Source organism: Lepidochelys kempii, chromosome 26, assembly GCF_965140265.1.
Source record: "Lepidochelys kempii isolate rLepKem1 chromosome 26, rLepKem1.hap2, whole genome shotgun sequence".
Taxonomy (NCBI): Eukaryota; Metazoa; Chordata; order Testudines; family Cheloniidae; genus Lepidochelys; species Lepidochelys kempii.
Genome location: NC_133281.1, coordinates 12,864,368 through 12,886,777, shown reverse-complemented (window position 1 = coordinate 12,886,777; position 22,410 = coordinate 12,864,368). Strand labels below are relative to the sequence as shown.

The 22,410-nt window shown below is 43.4% G+C and overlaps 2 protein-coding genes across 12 annotated transcripts in view; one reads left to right on the top strand and one right to left on the bottom strand.

The window, feature by feature from the left end:
• Positions 1-123: 123 nt before the first annotated feature.
• On the top strand, positions 124-18,196 carry MTHFD2 (methylenetetrahydrofolate dehydrogenase (NADP+ dependent) 2, methenyltetrahydrofolate cyclohydrolase). Its single transcript, XM_073325107.1, has 8 exons — positions 124-325; positions 8,879-9,063; positions 9,552-9,674; positions 12,176-12,328; positions 12,420-12,527; positions 13,607-13,699; positions 15,353-15,478; positions 16,145-18,196. Exons 1-8 carry the CDS (start codon positions 207-209, stop codon positions 16,282-16,284), a joined length of 1,047 nt encoding a protein of 348 aa, XP_073181208.1. The 5' UTR covers positions 124-206; the 3' UTR covers positions 16,285-18,196.
• The window catches only part of SLC4A5 (solute carrier family 4 member 5), a 126,862-nt gene continuing 120,612 nt past the window's right edge, over positions 16,161-22,410 (bottom strand). For 7 of the 11 annotated variants that reach the window (XM_073325092.1, XM_073325096.1, XM_073325094.1 and 4 more), the window contains one exon: positions 16,161-21,378. In XM_073325092.1, the coding sequence (XP_073181193.1) occupies positions 21,213-21,378 (166 nt within the window). In that variant the 3' untranslated portion in view covers positions 16,161-21,212. The remainder of the gene's footprint in view (positions 21,379-22,410) is intronic. The other 4 variants (XM_073325095.1, XM_073325100.1, XM_073325102.1 and 1 more) reach the window with 2 other exon arrangements.

Genomic DNA, 22,410 nt, shown 5'->3' with positions numbered 1-22,410 from the left:
CCTCAGCGGCTGCGTCACTCCGGTCGTCCACCAATCAGCGTGGGGCCGGCTTGTTCCGCGCAGTATGATAGGCGCTGCTCCAGCCGATGGGGGTGGGTCTGGCGGGCTGGGGAAGCTATATAAGGGGTTTGTTAAGCTGGCTGCTTCCCCGCGCGAACCAACGGCTGCGTGTCGCGTGTGGCGGCCGGGCTCGCCTCAGCTGAACCATGGTGGTACCCGCGCTCGCCCCGAGCCTGCTGCTCCGAGCCCTGGGCTGGGCGGGACGAGCTCCCCGCGGCTGCTGCTGTGCCCTGAGCCCCCGTCGGCTGCACCTCACCGCGCTCAGGTAGCGGGGGGGGCTGGGAAACGGGGGGGGGCGAGAGGGTCCCCTGGGGGGGCGGAGTTCGGGAGACGTCTTTGTGGGGGAGGGGTAGAGAGGGGGTCCCCTGGGGGGAAGGGTGGAGTTGGGGGAGACGTGTTTCTGAGGGGGGGTCCCTGGGGGGGAGTGGGGGAGATGTGCCTTTGTGGGGGGGGAGAGGGGGGGTCCCTGGGGGGGAGTGGGGGAGATGTCCCTTTGTGGGGGGGGAGAGGGGGGGTCCCTGGGGGGGAGTGGGGGAGATGTCCCTTTGTGGGGGGGGAGAGGGGGGGTCCCTGGGGGGGAGTGGGGGAGATGTCCCTTTGTGGGGGGGGAGAGGGGGGGTCCTACTGAGGTGAAGAGAGGGACCCGCTTAAGGTTCATGCGATATATGCTTGGGGACTCTGAATTAGATGGGAAACTGGCAGTGCAAAGCCATGCCACTGGGCAGCCAGGGTGCTGAGGGGAAGATGGGGGTTGGGGTTGAGGCGTGATCTCACTGGTGTCTGAGAAATGAGACACAATTTTCCAGTGAAAAAGCAATGCGGGAAAACTGACTCAGGGTGGAGAGACCACAGAGCCACCCAGCTGGGGAAAAAACAAACTGGGCATCCCCATCCCATGCAGATGGTGGCTATATTGGGGATCTAACCACAAATACTCAAGCCCTGTCCAGGGTAGATGCTGAATGCAACAGGGAGCAAAGTCTAAACATACTGAGAAATCTGAACCATGCAGTTACTATGTGGGATTGCAACCCCCATCTTGGGCAGATGGTGGGTACAGTGGTGATGAAACCCCAAACACTGGAAAGCTGTGTCTGAGGCTGATGCTAGATGCATGGGAGGGGCGATGTTAAATCCCAAACATTGTGAATCTTTCTGTCAGGCCAGGACTTGTATTTACCCAAATTGAAACCCAGGGTTTGCTGTTGTACACTTGTGTTGCCCGTAAAGTACAGTATTGCTGAAATGAATGGGAACTTCTGCTCTGTTGGCCACTTTGCTTTGGTTGAGTACTCCCAGTGGCAGATAGCAGATCTGCAGGCTGATGAAATCCTATTCCCTGCTTGCATGGAATAGCTGCTTCTAATGCTCAAGATCCAGGGCCCACACTGACTTTGCTCTAGGCAAAGCACTGCCCTTCTGGTCTCCCCACACTCCTGGTGTGGCTGTGGGGGCACAGGTGTAACTGAGTTAAATGTAATTATATGTGGAGGGGAGAGAATACATTTTCTGGGTCTGAAGAGTAATTTAGTGCCAAGGAAAAATCTAAAAGGAGTGGGGAGAATTCTCCCTACAAATCATCATAAGCACTTTCCTTTCAAGCCAAAGACCATTCTGCCAGAAAGGGAGGCTCTTTTGCAGACAAATTTGAATTATCTAATCTGACAACCTAATTCATGATATTGCTTTAATTGTCCACCCTATAGAGTTGTTAGAATTAATTAGTACAGCCATGAAAATTTACACACCCAGACATAGAAATCTCACCTGCTCTCACCCTGAGGAGAAATCTTAACTTCGTTGTCAAAAAATCACTTGTGATAGAAAAGTATCATTTTGCAAGTGTGAATGAATTGTATATTTTAAGTAAAATGTTAAGTATGTATTAAATTATTGGTATGTGAGGGAAGAGCCAAAAATTTCTTTCTTCTCAAAGGTTTCAGAGTAACAGCCGTGTTAGTCTGTATTCGCAAAAAGAAAAGGAGTACTTGTGGCACCTTAGAGACTAACCAATTTATTTGAGCATAAAAAAGCATGAAAGCTTATGCTCAAATAAATTGGTTAGTCTCTTAGGTGCCACAAGTACTCCTTTTCTTTCTTCTCAAACTACCTGTTTCCCAGCTCTGAATGTTCCGTCATTTCCCAGTAGCAAGAAATGTATTTTTTTCATCCTTTTTTTCTGTGGTTTCCATTATCGCTCAAGAAATACATTATGCTACAGTACTTGCGTCAGTCTAGCTTTGAGACCTTTCTGTTGCTCCTCCCCTTTCAGGAACTCCTACAGAAAATTGTGGCTACGTGCTGTAACTGGGCAAAACTGCCTTCCAGTGAGATGGTGCTGTCTCAAGTGTATTAAAATTGTTTCTGGCTTGCTCAAGATGCAAAGTGCCTCACTTGTGTTTTTCAGACTTTTAAAGGAGTACTTCTAACTTTTCTTCACCCTTAGGCTCTTTGATATATCTCAGCGCTTGACTCTCTTGGAGGGGCATGGGGGAGAGAGGTTAATGCTCCTGCCAATAGATATGGAGCTACATTCTGGTCTTACAATGTGAATTTGAAAATTATTCCACTGATGTCAACCTATTTAACTGCAATCAGATCAGTGGTAAAATATTTTGGGGGGCTGGCGCTCCTGTGCACCTGTTACATCTCGTCATCTCTCTTCTTGCTCCTACACCCTGCCCTCCCCCTTTTGTTCAAGCCTAATGTCTAGTCAAAGAATTATGTAATGAAAAGCTGCTGCCAAGGTTTTGCCTTGGTATTCCTGTAGACTCTGGCAAGGGATACATTGACACTTTGACCGAAACTTAGATTCTTTTATGAACTTCTAGTTCTGTTTATAGTAAAGATGACTTTTAGGAAGTCCAGCAAGCTATTATGTGACTTAGTGTATGTGTGATATTAATCAGCATTTAGCTCTGCAGTTAAAACGTTTAGCATTTGAAATGGTGCCAGTAGGTTCATTTCCCTGTTAGAGGGAATAATCTCAGTTACATTTGGTAGTACCTAAAAACTATCTGACTTCCTTAGGCGATCGCCTTTTGGGATTGTCAGCTAGGTATAACTTAATTTCACAATAAATTTACCAGACAGTTGGATAATCCAGTTATTTAAATGAGGTTTGTGCCCCAAAAGAATCTAAGGAGAAACATTTAAAATCTCCAAACTAACACACTGCTGCGTCAGATGTGTTAGAGTACAGATTGTCCTACAGAAATGTTCACACCCCAAGCTACTTTGTGTAGTGCCCCCTGTCCATTCTGGTACCTCCTTTAGAGCTAATCTCCTTTTGGGTTTTGATGGACAGGCCTGTGTTCTTCTGGGTCCTGCCACCCACTCAGCAGGGTGCAGCGCTTTTCTTCCCACATGAATTTATTTCGCAGTGCCTCCACCCCTCTTGTTCCTTCTTGGCAGGGTCACCAAGTCAGCTTGGGGGGAAAATTCTAATCACAGGGTAACCCTCACTTATTTGCCAGATAGTTGGAGACTTCCAAGAAATAGCACAAACACATACAATATATTTAACACAGTAATTATATTAAACGGGAGATAAATATAACAGGGTAAAACTATTCTCAGGGTCACTGGTACCCACTGTTAATACCTATGAATTTCCTATCATGATCTGATACAGCAAATGTCAAATTAGTGTCCTGTTGGTACACGTACTTTATAGGCGCCCTTGATGACTTGTGACCATGATATCTTCTGTGCAGCAGTGAACAATGTGACTGAATAGATTCAAGTGGGATATGGTGATAACTCCCTCCACAGATTTAACAGGCAGCAGGTTAACAAAATCCCCAAATCCTTACCCCCTGGCTTGAGGATGCAGTTCAGGGCGAAAGGGGTCTCCCAAACAATTTCCCTGACTAGCTAACGAGCCTTAGTGCACTCTCAAACAACTGTGAATGATCCTCAGATTCAGAGATGGCTCTGGACTCCTCAGTCACTGGAGCGGGCTGATGCTACTGCAGGCAGGTGTCATAGAATCATAGAATATCAGGGTTGGAAGGGACCCCAGAAGGTCATCTAGTCCAACCCCCTGCTCGAAGCAGGACCAATTCCCAGTTAAATCATCCCAGCCAGGGCTTTGTCAAGCCTGACCTTAAAAACCTCTAAGGAAGGAGATTCTACCACCTCCCTAGGTAACGCATTCCAGTGTTTCACCACCCTCTTAGTGAAAAAGTTTTTCCTAATATCCAATCTAAACCTCCCCCACTGCAACTTGAGACCATTACTCCTCGTTCTGTCATCTGCTACCATTGAGAACAGTCTAGAGCCATCCTCTTTGGAACCCCCTTTCAGGTAGTTGAAAGCAGCTATCAAATCCCCCCTCATTCTTCTCTTCTGCAGGCTAAACAATCCCAGCTCCCTCAGCCTCTCCTCATAACTCATGTGTTCCAGACCCCTAATCATTTTTGTTGCCCTTCGCTGGACTCTCTCCAATTTATCCACATCCTTCTTGTAGTGTGGGGCCCAAAACTGGACACAGTACTCCAGATGAGGCCTCACCAATGTCGAATAGAGGGGAACGATCACGTCCCTCGATCTGCTCGCTATGCCCCTACTTATACATCCCAAAATGTCATTGGCCTTCTTGGCAACAAGGGCACACTGCTGACTCATATCCAGCTTCTCGTCCACTGTCACCCCTAGGTCCTTTTCCGCAGAACTGCTGCCTAGCCATTCGGTCCCTAGTCTGTAGCTGTGCATTGGGTTCTTCCGTCCTAAGTGCAGGACCCTGCACTTATCCTTATTGAACCTCATCAGATTTCTTTTGGCCCAATCCTCCAATTTGTCTAGGTCCTTCTGTATCCTATCCCTCCCCTCCAGCGTATCTACCACTCCTCCCAGTTTAGTATCATCCGCAAATTTGCTGAGAGTGCAATCCACACCATCCTCCAGATCATTTATGAAGATATTGAACAAAACCGGCCCCAGGACCGACCGCTGGGGCACTCCACTTGATACCGGCTGCCAACTAGACATGGAGCCATTGATCACTACCCGTTGAGCCCGACAATCTAGCCAGCTTTCTACCCACCTTATGGTGCATTCATCCAGCCCATACTTCCTTAATTTGCTGACAAGAATACTGTGGGAGACCGTGTCAAAAGCTTTGCTAAAGTCAAGAAACAATACATCCACTGCTTTCCGTTCATCCACAGAACCAGTAATCTCATCATAAAAGGCGAAAGGTGTCGTCTTCATGCAGGAGTCAGGCTGCTGCTCATGCTTCATGCAGGTGCCAGGATTTCCCCTTACCAAAAAGGGCTCAAGGTGCAGATTACAGAACTATACTAAAATCCAAACTTTAGTCTCCCACCCTAGCGCTCATATACTATCAGCAGGCAGCAGCCTTGGACTAGCAGCCGGAGCAGAGCTGGCCATGTGGTGACTGATCTCACCTAGGGAGCTGGAAGGCTAGCTCAGCTTGGCTGGGGGAAGTTTCCCCAACAAAGCTCAACAAACTGGAAGTCACCTTGGAGCTGGAAAGGCTCAAGCTAAGGGATCTTGCTTTTAGGTCCCCAGAGGCCAGTTTTCAGGGGGAACCCTGCACGCAGGCCTGGGGGACTCACCAGCTCCCCACACAGCCACTCCTGCCCTTTCCCTGGCTGGCTAGTCCAGATTGCTCCAAAATCGCTTCTCCCTCTCCTTAACTTCCTTGGAAGAGTTTTTCTCTCTCTGTTGGTTGCTGAGCAGACTGGGTCCCCCTCCGTACCAGGGACAGCATGCCTCTTCCTGATCTACCAGCACACAGAGCCCCAGGAATCTAAGTAATCTCCTTGGGGGTTACATTTGTGTAGGCATCAATTTCTGCCTTGAACTCCCTTCAACCAGACACAATCTGTATGACTGTTCCTATAGCCTACTTTCTCTCATTGAGGCCCTAATGAGAGAGAGGGACCCATGGCTAAAGCTCCAGGCCTGGGATTGTACCCTCAAAGGAGACTATTGTCATTTGGTTAAAACAAGGGGAGTGGAGGGCAGGACTTGCAGTATGACCTTGAGAGGAAAGTCACTTAAATCTTTGTTCAGCAATCTAGAAAAATGGAGTATAATATCTGGTATGTGTGGGTGTTAGTATTAATGCATGTTTGAAGTGCTTTGACAACTTCTGTTGAAAGGTGAAGGTTTGAGTGTTTAAAAGAGAACTAGATAAATTCATGGAGGTTAAGTCCATTAATGGCTATTAGCCAGGATGGGTAAGGAATGGTGTCCCTAGCCTCTGTTTGTCAGAGGGTGGAGATGGATGGCAGGAGAGAGATAACTTGACCATTACCTGTTAAATGCCCCAGAGCGAGTGAACCTGGCATTGGCCACTGTGGGCAGACAGGATACTGGGTTGGATGGACCTTTGGTCTGACTTAGTATGGCCGTTCTTATGATATCAGACAGTCAGTAATGCAAATTAGGAGATCTTTTTAGTTTCCTCCCTTTTTGACAATCCTAGCCTAATCTATTTGACCAATGACTTTCCTTCCTAGATGGTAAGAGAGTAACCCTAGTAATCAAATTTGTGGACTATTCTGAATGTAAAGTACTCTGCTAAATTTAGAGCTGTAGGGTATATAATTTTGGAAAGCAGCCTGGAGCAGTTCTTGAAAATAGCAAATTTAATTGGTTCTTCTAAAACAATGTTCCAAAAATTATTTAGCCTAAAGCTAGTTTAAAATAGTATCTGAAGCTTGAATTTGAGTTTGTCTTGTAAGAGGCTTGATAAATTTTTCCTTTGTGGCTTTTCTGCCCAGATGTGGGGAAGACCAGTATTTGACCATAGTATTGTGGATCATGCTTTTCCCTGGTAGTCATTTGCAATTTCACGGCCATGAAAAATAAGTCCCGGACCGTGAAATAAGCCCTTTTCCATGAAATCTGATGTCCCTTTGTTCCTAGGAGCGCCCCAGCAAAGAGGCCTCCTAGCTCTGGGCTGGGGAGTGACAGGACTTGTCCATCCCCTGCACAGCTGCTTTGGGGGGGTGGGGGTGGGCAGGGGGACACTAGACCCACCTCCGGGTGCCTCCCTCCGCTGCAGGATGCTCTGGGACTGGGCAGCACCCCAGGGCTGCTCTTGGGTATCTTTTCCGGCTGCAGATAGCTCCGCACCCTCTCATCCCCACTCTGTTAAGCTCTGAAGGCAGCACAGAAATTAGGGTGGCAATCCCATGACCCCTCTACAACAGGTTTGCAACCCTCCCCTCCACAATCCCCTTTTCAGTCAGGACCCCCACAGTTACAACCCTTGACCTGAAAACATTAACTTCACCAATTTTCAAATCCCATGGCTGTGAAATTGACCATAATGGAGGTGAATCTGGTAGGGCCCTAGTTATAGTTGCCACTAAGTGAAAAACTCATTATCACCACCCCTTGTTCCTGCTGCTGGCCATAATAGTCTAGCAGGAACAAAACTAATATTTTTGTAAGTTTTGCTCTTGATAAGAGAGTGAGTGCTTTTTATTCAAGCTGTGATATTAATACATTTTCTGAAGCTCGGATGTAAAGGAAGCTGGTGTGTAGCCTTTCAGTTAGTGTAAATTGGCAGCTGTGTAACCCCTTTGGCTAGTACTATTTCTGTCAGCTTTCCCTACTGTGTGGTTATCCAGTTTCCTGGAATGCATTGGCAATAGTTATGTATTCCTGATACCAATATAGATCAGGAATGTATGTAGGGGCTTTTTTAACATGACTCAAATGTCAAAGATAAACACTTGTATTTTATTCTCTCTGCTTCAGCAAAATTTCATATATTGATCAAGTGTCAGTAGCCTGTTTTTAAAGCTGTACTCATGACACTGATACTAATTTTTGCAACGGTACTTGCATATTAAGATAATTAAAAACAAGCGGAAGAATACTTGTTGGCAACAAATTCTAAGATAATATGTATCTAGGATATTATTCTGTTCCTTTACTATGAATATTATTCATACTCCTTTACTAACCATTTTCTACTGAAGTTTATCCATTATAAACTTCAGTGGAAAGTGGTTAGTAAAGGCATATGAAATCTGAGTAAAGGGCAAATAAGATAAACTTGCATAGTTATGTACATTATTCTGAATGTGCTGTGGTTTTTGACAGGGAATTAATATGGACTTCGATTTTTGCTTGTGCAAATTATCCACTTTAAAAGATCTAAGTGTTAAACTGAAAAGTTAAAAATGATCCAGTAGAACTTAGCTGTAGTGAAATTCCATTTATAGTGAAGCAAATTGAAAGTCCCACATTTTGTTTCAAAGAATTTTAGTTATAGTAAAAACTCTGCTAAAGTGAAATTATGTACTTTGTATTCAGGGAGGGGAAGAGGATTATTTAGCTATATGAGTTTTATTTGCTTGATTGCTGATTTAGAATGTAAAATGTACACTGGACAAAAGCATGACAGGAGCGTGGCTTTCCAGGAGAGAGCAATCCATGAACTTTCTCAAATTGCATGAACGGTCAGCAAATATAAAACAAACTGGCCTAGGAATTGTCTTCAAATTTATTGGCTTGAGTATGCATCATTTGATTTTCCTCAGAAAAATCTATCATCTTCCAACTTTGCTGCTATTAAACAGGATATCTAGCTAAGCAGAATTGATTCTTGTATTGGCCACTTGAAATGGGTTTTATACAAATGTGAAGTATGGAATATAATATTTGTGCATAGGTCTAACTCGCTACAACAGGAACTGCTGTAATGATCTACGTTAGCTGAATTTCTTGACTAAAACGTTGGGGGTGAAGTTTGGGTAGAAAACTCAATATGGAGTGAATGTTTTTAAAAAAGGGTCCCTGCTCAGATAACATATTTTCTTATTTTTTTCAGAAATGATGCAGTCATAATTTCTGGAAGAAAACTGGCTCAGCAGATCAGACAGGAAGCCCGACATGAAGTTGAACAATGGGTAGCAGCTGGTAACAAGAGACCCCATCTCAGTGTGGTTCTAGTTGGAGAAAATCCTGCAAGTCACTCCTATGTACTTAACAAAACCAAAGCAGCTGCTGATGTAGGTAGGTTCTTGCACTCCTGTCTTTGTGCCCTAACTAATAGGACACTTAACAAGAAGTATCTTTAATTTAAGACCCTAATTTAAATTGGACTTCTCATATGCTGGATGAGGATACGCAATTTTCAGCTTGCTGCCCATGGAGACTTTTATCTAGTTAGCTTAGTAGTGGCCCTAGTGAACTCCCCACATCTTCCAATGCTGTCTGCCTGCTTTCAACTGACATGGAGGTACAGTCCTGAATGCAATGCTCCATCTTCATCTGTATGATAGACCAAGCAGGAGCATTGTGGTTTGCATCTTGCTATTTGAATGTAAGATATTTAAGTCCATGGTATGTAATATCTGTTAATGGAAGATTGAGACTTTTAAACTTGTCAATAGAGATTATTTCTGTAGTGTAAAAATCAGTATGAATTAAGAATGTTCATTTCTGGACTTAGTCTACATTTGAACCTCTCCGTTAATGTGGTGTTTAAAATGACACTCTAGGAATCAGCAGTGAAACAATCCTGAAACCAGCCTCCATCACTGAAGAGGAGCTGCTTGATTTGATCAGCAAGCTAAATGATGACACCAATGTGGATGGCCTATTAGTGCAGCTTCCCTTACCTGGTGAGTTGGTGGAATTTTGAGGAGCTCTTACTGGGCTTGTCTTCGCTACTGGGAGATCCATGCAGTGGGTGTCAATTTAGCAGGTCCAGTGAAGACCTACTAAATCGACGGCAGAGTGCTCTCAAGTCAACTCTCTCTCTCCTCTTCTCTCTTCCCCCCCGCCCAGTGAAGACAAGATCACTGTGTTTGCACCTTTACCTAGAAAACTTTCAAATGTCTTGTGTGCAGTGAGAGATCAAGTTAGAGTATGGCTCTGCCCTGAACCTGCTGTGACGCTGCACTTCCGTTGCTCTCGTGTGTGACGCATATGAAGGAAATGGCATTCTGCCATTATGCTGTTCAATGAAGAAAAGTTGGTTTGACTTCCTTTGTAGTAGCAAAAAGAAAAGGAGTCCTTGTGGCACCTTAGAGACTAACCAATTTATTTGAGCATAAGCTTTCGTGAGCTACAGCTCACTTCATCGGATGCATACTGTTGAGCATAAGCTTTCGTGAGCTACAGCTTACTTCACTGTGGTTTTCCACAGTATGCATCCGATGAAATGAGCTGTAGCTCACGAAAGCTTACGCTTAAATAAACTGGTTAGTCTCTAAGGTGCCACAAGTCCTCCTTTTCTTTTTGCGATTACAGACTAACACGGCTGTTACTCTGAAATTTGTAGTAGCAGTTGAATGTGTGCAGGTTAGATATGTTTTCACCTTTCTGGAGTAGGTTTCAGAGTAATAGCCGTGTTAGTCTGTATTCGCAAAAAGAAAAGGAGGACTTGTGGCACCTTAGAGACTAACCAGTTTTTTTGAGCGTAAGCTTTCGTGAGCTACAGCTCACTTCATCGGATGCATACTGTGGAAAGTGTAGATGATCTTATTATATACACACAAAGCATGAAAAAATACCTCCTCCCACCCCACTCTCCTGCTGGTAATAGCTTATCTAAAGTGATCACTCTCCTTACAATGCGTATGATAATCAAGTTGGGCCATTTCCAGCACAAATCCAGGTCGGTGTCCCCCCCGCCCCCGCCAAACTCACTCTCCTGCTGGTAATAGCTTATCCAAAGTGACCACTCTCCTTACAATATGTATGATAATCAAGGTGTGCCATTTCCAGCGCAAATCCAGGGTTTAACAAGAATGTCGGGGGGGGGGGTAGGAAAAAACAAAGGGAAATAGGCTACCTTGCATAATGACTAAGCCACTCCCAGTCTCTATTCAAGCCTAAGTTAATTGTATCCAATTTGCAAATGAATTCCAATTCAACAGTTTCTCGCTGGAGTCTGGATTTGAAGTTTTTTTGTTGTAAAATAGCGACTTTCATGTCTGTAATCACGTGACCAGAGAGATTGAAGTGTTCTCCGACTGGTTTATGAATGTTAGAATTCTTGACATCTGATTTGTGTCCATTTACTCTTTTACGTAGAGACTATCCAGTTTGACCAATGTACATGGCAGAGGGGCATTGCTGGCACATGATGGCATATATCACATTGGTGGATGTGCAGGTGAACGAGCCTCTGATAGTGTGGCTGATGTGATTAGGCCCTGTGATGGTGTCCCCTGAATAGATATGTGGGCACAGTTGGCAACGGGCTTTGTTGCAAGGATAGGTTCCTGGGTTAGTGGTTCTGTTGTGTGGTATGTGGTTGTTGGTGAGTATTTGCTTCAGGTTGGGGGGGCTGTCTGTAGGCAAGGACTGGCCTGTCTCCCAAGATTTGTGAGAGTTTTGGGTCATCCTTCAGGATAGGTTGTAGATCCTTAATAATGCGTTGGAGGGGTTTTAGTTGGGGGCTGAAGGTGACGGCTAGTGGTGTTCTGTTATTTTCTTTGTTAGGCCTGTCCTGTAGTGGGTGACTTCTGGGAACTCTTCTGGCTCTATCAATCTATTTCTTCACTTCCGCAGGTGGGTTTTGTACTTGTAAGAATGCTTGATAGAGATCTTGTAGGTGTCTGTCTCTGTCTGAGGGGTTGGAGCAAATGCGGTTGTATCGCAGAGCTTGGCTGTAGACGATGGATTGTGTGGTGTGGTCAGAGTGAAAGCTGGAGGCATGTAGGTAGGAATAGCAATCAGTAGGTTTCCAGTATAGGGTGGTGTTTGTGACCATCGTGGCTGCTTGTTGGGACTGCATTGTATATGCAACTGCAATCTAGGTGGTCTAAAAATAACATCTCCAAATTTAAAGGGGTATTTTCACATTCATTGCAAGAAATATTGAATGCACAGGGGTAAACTTGAAGTCCCTATGGTTAATTCCTTGCTTGTATTCAAGGAACTATCGAAAGCCTGTCAAATTCATATAGCTGTAGGGCTAATATAGCCACTTGAGATTGCAATAGAAATATTTACACATGTGAATATCTGGTATTTGAGTTACATGAGGTAGCCTCAAGTTTGCCATAATGCTTTAGAATAGAGGCTAAAGTGATCATTCTCAGCTAATTACATTTTCTTCAGCTGATTAAATGGAGTTGGCTGCACCCTAATGTTGACACTTACTTTTTTTCAGAGCATATTGATGAGCGAAAGATCTGCAATGCTGTGATCCCAGAAAAAGATGTTGATGGTTTTCACGTGGTGAATGTGGGGCGCATGTGTCTGGATCAATATTCAATGCTGCCAGCTACACCTTGGGGTGTGTGGGAAATCATCAAGAGAACTGGTAGGGGTCATAAGAGCAACATTTTAAGTGCTGTTCATCTCCATTGCAGTTTAAAGTTGAGTGAGTTTTAACTTCTTTTCCAATCCCATAGGAATCCCAACCCTGGGGAAGAATGTAGTAGTGGCTGGCAGATCAAAGAACGTTGGAATGCCCATTGCAATGTTGCTGCATACCGACGGCAGACATGAGCGCCCTGGAGGTAACAGCTCCACCACATCGTGCTGTGTTCTTGTCAGAGTTTGCAGGCTAGACACAATGGTTCACTAAGAGGGGAGACGCAGAGAAGCCCGTGTGCTGTAGAATGTAATACTGATCAATAGTTTCCTGATTACTGGATCACTGCTCGTCCTTGCAGTCAGGGTGGTGGTATGTACTACAGGCCATGCTAATTTGTGGCTAAAGATTTCATGGCACTTGTAAGGGTAAACACATTAACTGCATTGTCCTTGAGTAAATACATGGGGCACAAGTTTATTGAAGTGAAGTGATTTCCCCCCTTTCTATCAGTGGTTCAGTAAGAGGAATCATAGAATATCAGGGTTGGAAGGGACCCCAGAAGGTCATCTAGTCCAACCCCCTGCTCAAAGCAGGACCAATTCCCAGTTAAATCATCCCAGCCAGGGCTTTGTCAAGCCTGACCTTAAAAACCTCTAAGGAAGGAGATTCTACCACCTCCCTAGGTAACGCATTCCAGTGTTTCACCACCCTCTTAGTGAAAAAGTTTTTCCTAATATCCAATCTAAACCTCCCCCACTGCAACTTGAGACCATTACTCCTCGTTCTGTCATCTGCTACCATTGAGAACAGTCTAGAGCCATCCTCTTTGGAACCCCCTTTCAGGTAGTTGAAAGCAGCTATCAAATCCCCCCTCATTCTTCTCTTCTGCAGGCTAAACAATCCCAGCTCCCTCAGCCTCTCCTCATAACTCATGTGTTCCAGTCCCCTAATCATTTTTGTTGCCCTTCGCTGGACTCTCTCCAATTTATCCACATCCTTCTTGTAGTGTGGGGCCCAAAACTGGACACAGTACTCCAGATGAGGCCTCACCGATGTCGAATAGAGGGGAACGATCACGTCCCTCGATCTGCTCGCTATGCCCCTACTTATACAACCGCATCCACAGCCCACTTAACAATATGGGAAAAGCAATGGTTGTGATCCATACACTGAACTCATGATCTTTGCAGACTGTAAATCAGTGGGGGATCCTTCAGAGTGAAAAGCTAGAATTTTTCATGTCAAAACCTGAGAAAATGCTCATTAGGACTAATCTTGCAGGTGATGCAACAGTAACAATATCACATCGCTACACTCCTAAAGAACAGCTCAAGCAACACACGATTCTGGCTGATATTGTGGTAGCAGCTGCAGGTAAGACCATTAAACTCTTTGCACTAAAGGCAAGATTCCCACAAGAGAGAAACTTCCTGTACTGATGCTGCTTTATATAGGAATCCGTGTACTGAGGATAGCATCAGGTCTTGGTGCGGTGTCCTCCGTGTCCCATGTGCAGTTTGTGCTCTGTGAGGCTGGATGGCACTTGCAGAGTCACTCCATGCTGCTGCAAGGAGCAGCCAGAGGGAGTTGTTGGAATGAGGAACTCCCTTCTGATCTCCTGTGTAACAGAGCTGTTGCAGCCAAGCCAGGTCATTACATTTTAAATGAATGTGGACAATCATTCTCTGATAAATGACTTGCCTGCTCCCACTATCTGAGTGAAAGGGCAACATAATCAAATTGCGAAATTGTAGTGGAAAAACCCTTAAGGCTGTGGACCTATTTTACTATAGCAAGTGAGTGGTTGATGGTGGAGAGTCAGGTTGAGCTGCAATGCTAATGTTCTGTGAGATATCATGCAGTAGTTTATGCCATCTGGTTAGATCCAGGAATAGCTCAGATTGTGGGACCTGTGTCCCTGCTCATCTCATCTCCTTTTTCTAGTGCAGTCACAAACAGTACATGTGCAGAGGAGCGTCAATGGGTCTCTGCTTAGCCATGGAACCATGCAGGTGGTGGAAGGCCACACTAAGTATGGGGCCATCAGCAAAACTTTGGCATGAGTGCTTGGGAGCCATGAGGACACTGGATGAGGAGGAAAGGGTTGAGTGAGCAAAGAATCACAGAACAGAATGAATATCATGTAAAGAAAGACAACGATAGTGAAGGGACTGAAAAAGGTGATTGGGCTGAAGGTGGAAGCACACAAGGAGTGAAATAGTTCATTTTAAGACATGCATTTTTAATGTAGCTCTGTAATGTGCCATCAGGAAAAACAAATGCAGTGTAGAGGACATTTAATGGCAGTGTTACTGAAACCAAATCGCAGTCACTAAAGACTTAACTATTTCTTCTTAGGGATACTCGTGACTTGCGTGACATAAATTTAACTGGCCATCCTAAATGTCTGGTAGTACCTGTTAAGCCTGGCCCCACCCCATCAGCTGCTATTTACCCACATCTCTGGCACTGATAGCTATGGACTCTACATGCTCTTGCGGGACTGCCTTCTGTACTAAAACTGAGAATTTTCCCAATAATTTCACTTTTTTTCCCCTTGATATAGTGTTCTTGCATTACATTCACTTGATGACTTTGGCACAGGCCTGTACTAACGCAAGGCAAACATACTGGTTATATAAACTTAAGCACTTCCAAGAACTAAATTTCTATTAATTTTTTAAAAAAAAAAAAATTTTGGTTCTAAGCTACTTGACAGCTCTTTTTGAAGTAAATTTAACTTTCCTACTATTTCCATTTTTTCTCTTGAAAATTACTTGGATATAATGGACTTTAAAACAAATCAAGCTGTTGATCATTAATCCATAAAATGGAGTAGAATAACTAATTTATAAAATGCTTTTGATGATAATGCATGATGGTTTGGATGGACATACTTAGATTTTAGTTTTGAGAATCTGCTTTTCTGTCTCTTTGCGGTGGGCTTATTGACTAGTTTTACAGCTGTGCGTTTTATTCAGTATCAACTCACCATGGTGTAAGTGGTTGGTGGTTTTTAAATTTCAGGTATTCCTAATCTTATCACGGCTGATATGATTAAAGAAGGAGCAGCTGTTATCGATGTTGGGATAAACAGAGTGCAGGATCCTGTTACTGCCAAGTCCAAACTAGTTGGAGATGTGGATTTTGAAGGTACAGAAGCTGTTTTTTGTATCAACTACTTTAAGAGCATTCAATGTCTTGAGTATTTAGAAGGGCAGGGAAACCCCACTTATATGACTGAACTGATTTAGACTGACATTGAGAAGGTCTCTTTCCTACATTGTAGGGCAGATCATGAATCTGATCTTGTACCCTACTTGAGAACTACTTTGGGAACAGTGCTTCCTGTGCCATGGTTAAACCATGGGGCAATTGACATGTCGAACATCTGCAGCGTTCAGTCACTTGATCTAACTCCATTTTCACAGCTGCACAGAGAAACCTTTCTCTTAACCTGATAGTATGCAGGATTGACACCTAATTACCTGCTTTGATCATGCAATCAAACTGTCTTTTGAAGAGTTTTACGTAATGTTAGGTTTAGGTAGTTAATGGTGTGTGTGACAGGCAAGAGACAGCACATGTTCAGACTGTTTAAACTCCTCTTAATTTACACAGAACTGTGCATGGGACTTTGATCGTTGCTGGTTTTGAATTATTCTGCTGATGTGAGTTCAGTAATTACACATTAGTTAAGATGCTTGCATTTTTCATTTCAGTGTAGCCTTTTATGACTTATTAGTGCAGCTTCTCAATAGGACAAAAGTTTTGAAAGCCTGTGTGGTGCACCATTCTCAATTCTAACTCTCCTTCCAGGGGTAAAGAAGAAAGCCAGTTACATCACTCCGGTCCCTGGGGGAGTTGGGCCCATGACAGTTGCTATGCTGATGAAGAATACAATTATTGCGGCAAAGAAAATGCTGAAATCTAAAGAGCTTGAAGCCTTAACTGTTTAATGGTGGACTTATAACATTCCAAATCAACTCCCCAAAACAGGCCGATAGAAATGCAATATTTTTATTTATTGTATAGAAGTGAATTCAATGAGACTTTGAAGTCATGAGATATTTATTTAAAGCATAAGTATACAAACGATTGTATACAAAGGCTTTAAGCATCTAAATACCTAGGTCACTCCATCTGTTTAGTTTGTAATGATTCCCAGTGATGTTGGTGGGGTTTTTATATTTAAACTAGTTACATTTTGAGAAGTCTAAAATTTGCAGGGTGGAGAAAATCAGCTGCAAGTGCTTCTTATACAGAAATGTACAGTACTCAGTCTTTCAGAGGGTTTCCAACTTGCTAGCTTCTAATATCCTGTGTATCATTCCAGAGTGAAAGAATAATAATCTTCAAAGTAAAGTGCTTTCATGGGTCCTGACATTTGACCACATTTATAGGATTGTTTGCTAGCATTGTTGGACACTAGGGGGTGCAAAATAGTATATTGCATGTTGAGCTCAAGTTATTTTTCTACAAAAAAAAGTTACCTAGGTTTTAAAAACGACTTACAATGGAAAAGCTCTTAAGTCTAACTGCTTGTTCACATCTAGGTAGAAGATGTCTTAGCAAGATTACCTTTCAACCTGTTTGCTCTTAGCATTGAAACAGTTCTCCCAGCTATTGGTATGTAGCTAGACCAATATTCAGTACTGGGCACAAGTTTTCTTTAGCCAAAGAACAGAGGTGGCTGTTGACTCTGCCTTCAATATTTTCTACTACATTGTGAGGCATGAAAATACTTAGTGAATAACCCAGGTTAATTTTGATTAAAAAAAATTATTGAAAAGCTTGGTATTAGGAGGGGTGTGTAACATTCTTGATCATATAGCCTGCCAGTTAAAGTGCTACAGGGCATTTGGCTCTATATATAGTTGCCTTGGATAACTTCTAGAGAGTTTAAAAGTAATACCAGACCAGGTATACCAACTGCCTAAAAAGAGCTGGGATAACTTTTTCTCCACACAGCTAAATCACTTCACTTTGGTTCTGGTCAGACAGCCATTACACCAAATGGTTTGGTTGTCTATTCTGGACTAGTCAGACTCAATTGCCATTACTAAACTCACTTCCATTTTTGTCAAAGAAGCAGACTGCTTTGCATTCAGATTTTTTTTTAAGGTGATAGCTGTCAGCTGTAGTTGGAGCTGCTGCAGCAGAAGTGAACTGTAGTTTAAATTCATTTCTGCTGCTTATCGCTGAGAACTGCACCAGAATTTGTAGAATAGCTTCTTTAATGCTATCGGTACAAAAGGGACTTTTCAAGTTTCTTTCCATCTAAAGGGAATGTGGCTTCATATTAACTAGGATGAAGAAGATTGGATTTACATTTCTTTCTAGACACTTGCCTCGACAGCAAGTCGTGTTTCTTCTGAAGGCAAAGCCGCATACGTGCCCTGGAACGTAGTTTGAAACACAACCGGCTCCTGCTGCCAAATCTTGAAGAGGAAGAGACCTTCATTGTGAGCAGAAACATCACTGGCTGCCTTACCTGCTGGAGCTGGGAGTGCCTCTAAGGACTGAAAGCCTGTCTAACTGCAAATGACTGTGCTGCTAGGTCCAAGAACACCTGTTGTCATACAAGTGTTACCTGGATTTCTCCACTAGACTGGTCTTATCAAAAATGCATCCCTCCTATACAACAACTTGCTGAGAGTAAAATTCAGGTTTCATCATGAACATGCTACAAAGTGAAGAGAATTTAATGAGATTTATTGGATTGTTAATAAAATGTAAAATAGCTACTGTATTTAGTAGCTAAGTAGGCTGCTAGTCTGGTACTTTTGAAATCACTTTGCATATACAAAAAAGTGTAAACAGCCTGAGACACTGAAAACTGCATGGATTTAATTAAAACTGATACTGTACTTTATAGCTTCCTTGATTTAAAAGTCAAGCATATATTCTTGTGCTACATGGAACACTTAGCTGAGTCAACAAAGCCTTTTCAATTTGCTTTGAACATTGAAACTGAATGGACATATTACAATCTTAATTACTTTTAAAAAGGTTAATCTGTCATGCTTTAGCTACCACAGACAAGACTGATACAAAAAAAACTAGAAAATATACAGAACCAAGTTCAAATAATTATTAGGTGTTAAGGTAAAAATTAAGTGGCTGTCACTTCACTGTCAACTGGAGTAATACTGTTTTATTAATCTCACATTCAAAAACAGTCTTGTTGGGTACTCAAGCTAGAAAATTCTATAAATAAGAAACTGAATTCAAGTTTTCTTTTTGCTTAAATATTTACAAAGAACCAGCATCTGTTTCAGTCTAAGGTTCAAAGCAGTTGCAATATTTAACCAGCATTCCAGAACCCCCTGTAAAGTGGACTTTGTCAGAACCAGGGCTTTATCCTAAAAAACCTTAAGCCTACTAGTAAAGATGCAAGCAGGTGGAATTTATAACAAAGCACTGAGGGCTCTCTGCAGTAATCTTAGATAGCTGATATTTTCTAAAAAAATAAAAATCAAGTTTTATTCAACAAAACCCTCAAGGCAATTTTTTTGTTGCTTTCCTTTCTGAAAAGTGCAACTATGAGTGAGTAGGTACAATAACATTAACCTTTCCAAACAGTAACAGGTCTATTTCAGATGGGAGTGAGTTTGCTCTCAAAGTCAGTTCACCATAGGGCAAAACTGCCAGATGCTATAAGCCTGCTATGCACAAGAGCCATGTTTACAGAAGGGGCAATTGTAGAGGAAACAAGGGTAGACAAAAGAGAGAGTACGGAAGATGCCCTAAGTTTAAGGGTTGAGGTGTTTGTATAAAGATACAAGCTAAAGTGCTGTGAACTAAACTGGTGCAAATACAGACTGAGGTTATTTTGTATTTACATAAATGTAAATAAACTGAATTTCCTGCCCCTTAATGATTTTGAAAGCATGGGGGACTGAAAATCAAAAGTAGAACAGTCTCTTAAAAACAAATTCAAAAATTCTTATCTGTGACCAGTACACAAGGGACTGCTGCACCTTATAATCTGAACTAAGAAAAAGGAAACATGTTTCAAGTCACTGACTTAACCAAGAATGAGACTGGTCTGGAGTTGCAGAAAACTTTTGAGCCCAGTAAACTGGGAAGTGTATCAACCAAACTGTTAATTAAAACTGGCACAAATACACTTATGTATATCACTGCCCCTTCTAGACACAATTTGAGGATGGTTATCTAAGATGCTGTCACCAATCTACTTATCACTTACGTTGAGGCTAAGTAGCAGATAGTTTCCTTTCACCCAAGTTATGGATGAAATTCCAATTCAACACAAGTCCTTTGGTTTCATCCCACAGTTAACTGAGCTGTCTGTAATCCCTACCTCTTTCCCAGTAGCACAGGGAATGGATAAGGCCAGCACTCCAATCTGACAGCTATCAAGCATTCATTCTAACCATTTTTTAAATGAGGAATTAAGGTTAACTGACAAGGGCATGTAAGTCACTTTCCAGCAGGACTGCTGTTGCTACTCAATTGTCATAGGACTTATTCTAACAGAGAATCCCTCTAGCTCAGGTGGCAGGAGCTGGTGCTTTCAGCGCAGGAAGTTCTATTGTCTAGCTGCCTCTGGCATCTACCATAAAAATATCGCAGGCTGTGGATTTCTCCACTCCTGTTTGCTGGAAGGGAAGGGAATTGATTAGATCAGTTAGGGCTCTTCCATCTCTAACCCTGAGATTAACCAAACATTTCACAGCTCATAAGTGCTTCTTACCTTCCAGACAATTATTTGTGTGTGGCTGGGTTGAGCAAGAGTATGGACGGTCCTTTTGAGGAAGATCTGTGCTGGAGTAGAACATGCTGCAAGGTAAAAGCTGGAAGGTCATTGCCATTGCCCCTGTAATGGTTACCTGTGGGACTTACTTTCATCAGCTGACATGGGTGGGGCCAGCTTTGATGGTTGTGGGTGGGTTACAATGAACCATTATTTCAGTCTGACTGGCCTGGACAATGACTGGCTTGTGGGTGTCAGCCTCTTATACAAGATTCTCCATTAAAAATAGTTACAAAGTCTCCTTAGAACACTATAATTATAACTTGGAGGGGGGGGGGGTGCATTAGTATGAGTGTGGGAAATGACTGAGTTTAGCTTTTTTTGCAAGCCTAACCCCTTAAAATTGCTCTTGGCCCCAGAGAGCGAATGCCACTGGGTAACAGAGTTCCTATAGAAAACACCCCCTCCCTCCCTGCAGGACAGAAGCGGATTTAAAGGGCTGTATTTTTAAGCAGCAGCCAGGGAAGTTTTCCACTTTTAAGCTCGATTCTAAACATTCCATAACTTCCCAAAAGGGGAATTTTTCTTAGCCCTGTTTTGTATACTTTGTGCATTGTTTGCTGCATAGGGTGTATAAAACATGCAGTGAACTGCAGTTTGCAGCCCCCCCCGCCCCCGGAACGTCACAGATTACTGCTCAAGCATTGGGTAGGTGGTGCTCATCTTATCTGTGAATTCCCCCTGGGCCAACTAACGCTAATAGGGGCACAGACTACACGCGAATGGTGGAGTTGAAGCTTGCACCGGAAAGGGCATGACTCTCCACAGCTGGTGATGTCAGGGTCCAGATGCTGAAGGAAGGTGGCCCTGCTATCTTCAGAGTCTTCATTGAAATAGCAACAACCGCCTGGGGCCTAAGGTCCCTTATTACTGCAGGGACCAGAGTCCTAAAGTACCATTTCCACATTTCTTGCATTGCTCTGCAGCTGGCGGTGGTTTCTTGGCCCAACTAAACGGGGTGGAGTTCCACAGCAGTTCTAATTTATTATGCTAAAAGCTAATGGAGAAATGAGTCCTGCGGACCAATGATCTCCTCAGTCTGTCACATAGAAAAATATGCCCAATTTTCTTATTTATATATCATCACAAAGGAAGGGCAGTGTGGGACTACAGTGTGGTCTCGCTGCCCATGTCCCGAGGGTGCTTTTCTGTATCACTGTCTTCATAGTCCGACTCCATCTCTATCTTCACCTGGGGCACGGCGCAGAGAGGGTTTCGGGAGTAGTTAAACGCAGGAGATGATGGGCAGGAAATCTTCAGGTGAAGCGTAATACTAGAACGGAAGAAAGCACAAAAAAGGGATTACTAATTCATGAGGCTGGGTTAAAGCCATAGTCTTTTATCTAACGAAAGCTCAGCACAAGGAAGTCCTGAGATCTAGTCCCACCTTTGACGCTGGCTACCTATAGCTTTGGACACGTTCTTCATGGCTCATTTTCCCCATCTGTATAATGAGGATCTTGTGGGGAAACCTGGATCCAGCTGTCAGTCTGTTCAGCTTGGGCCCAGCTCTCCTATAGAGAATACCGAACTCACAGAGGTCTTGAGAGAACTAGTTAAGATTTGTAAAGTACTTTAAGAGATGAAGAGTCCTGTATATTAATTCTTCATGTTCAAATCTTTCAAAACACCCCCGAGCTGCTCCATGTTTTCTGAGCTTGGGAGGCAGAATAAAAGGAGAGAAATCTAATAAGAAAGAAGGAAATGCTGTTCCCATGTGTTTTAATCTGTGGAACTTACAGCTACAGGATATGATGAGACAGATAATGTTGTTGGCAAGCTGTTCAAAAATGATTACACACCTAATAGTAAGCCTGTTAAACTAGATATGATCAGAATTTCAAGGGCTATTGATTCTCTACCAAATTCATGGCCATGAAAAACACATCACAGACCATGGAATCTGGTCTTTTGTGTGCTTTTACCCTATTCTATACAGATTTCATGGGGGAGACCAGTGTTTCTCAAATTGGGGGTCCTGACCCAAAAGAGAGTTGCAGGGGGGTTGCAAGGTTATTTTAGGGGAATCGTGGTGTTGCCACCCTTACTTCTGCACTGCCTTCAGAGCTGGGTGGCCAGACAACGATAGCTGCTGACCAATGGCCCAGCGCTGAAGGCAGGAGACAGAAGTTAGGTTGGCAATACCATACCAGGCCGTCCTTACTTCTGTGCTGTGGCTGGCGGCAGCTCTGCCTTCAGAGCTGGGCTCCTGGCCAGCAGCTGCCACACTCTGGCCACCCAGCTCGGGCAGCAGCAAGGGTAGCAGCATTGCAACCCCCCGCTTCAAAAACCTTGTGACCCCCCC

Coding starts and splice junctions, on each gene's coding strand:
- MTHFD2 (XM_073325107.1), top strand. CDS start 207: ATGGTGGTACCCGCGCTCGCCCCGAGCCTGCTGCTCCGAGCCCTGGGC. Junction 9,675..12,175: donor AGTGCAGCTTCCCTTACCTG/GTGAGTTGGTGG, acceptor ACTTTTTTTCAG/AGCATATTGATGAGCGAAAG. Junction 12,329..12,419: donor GGAAATCATCAAGAGAACTG/GTAGGGGTCATA, acceptor CCAATCCCATAG/GAATCCCAACCCTGGGGAAG.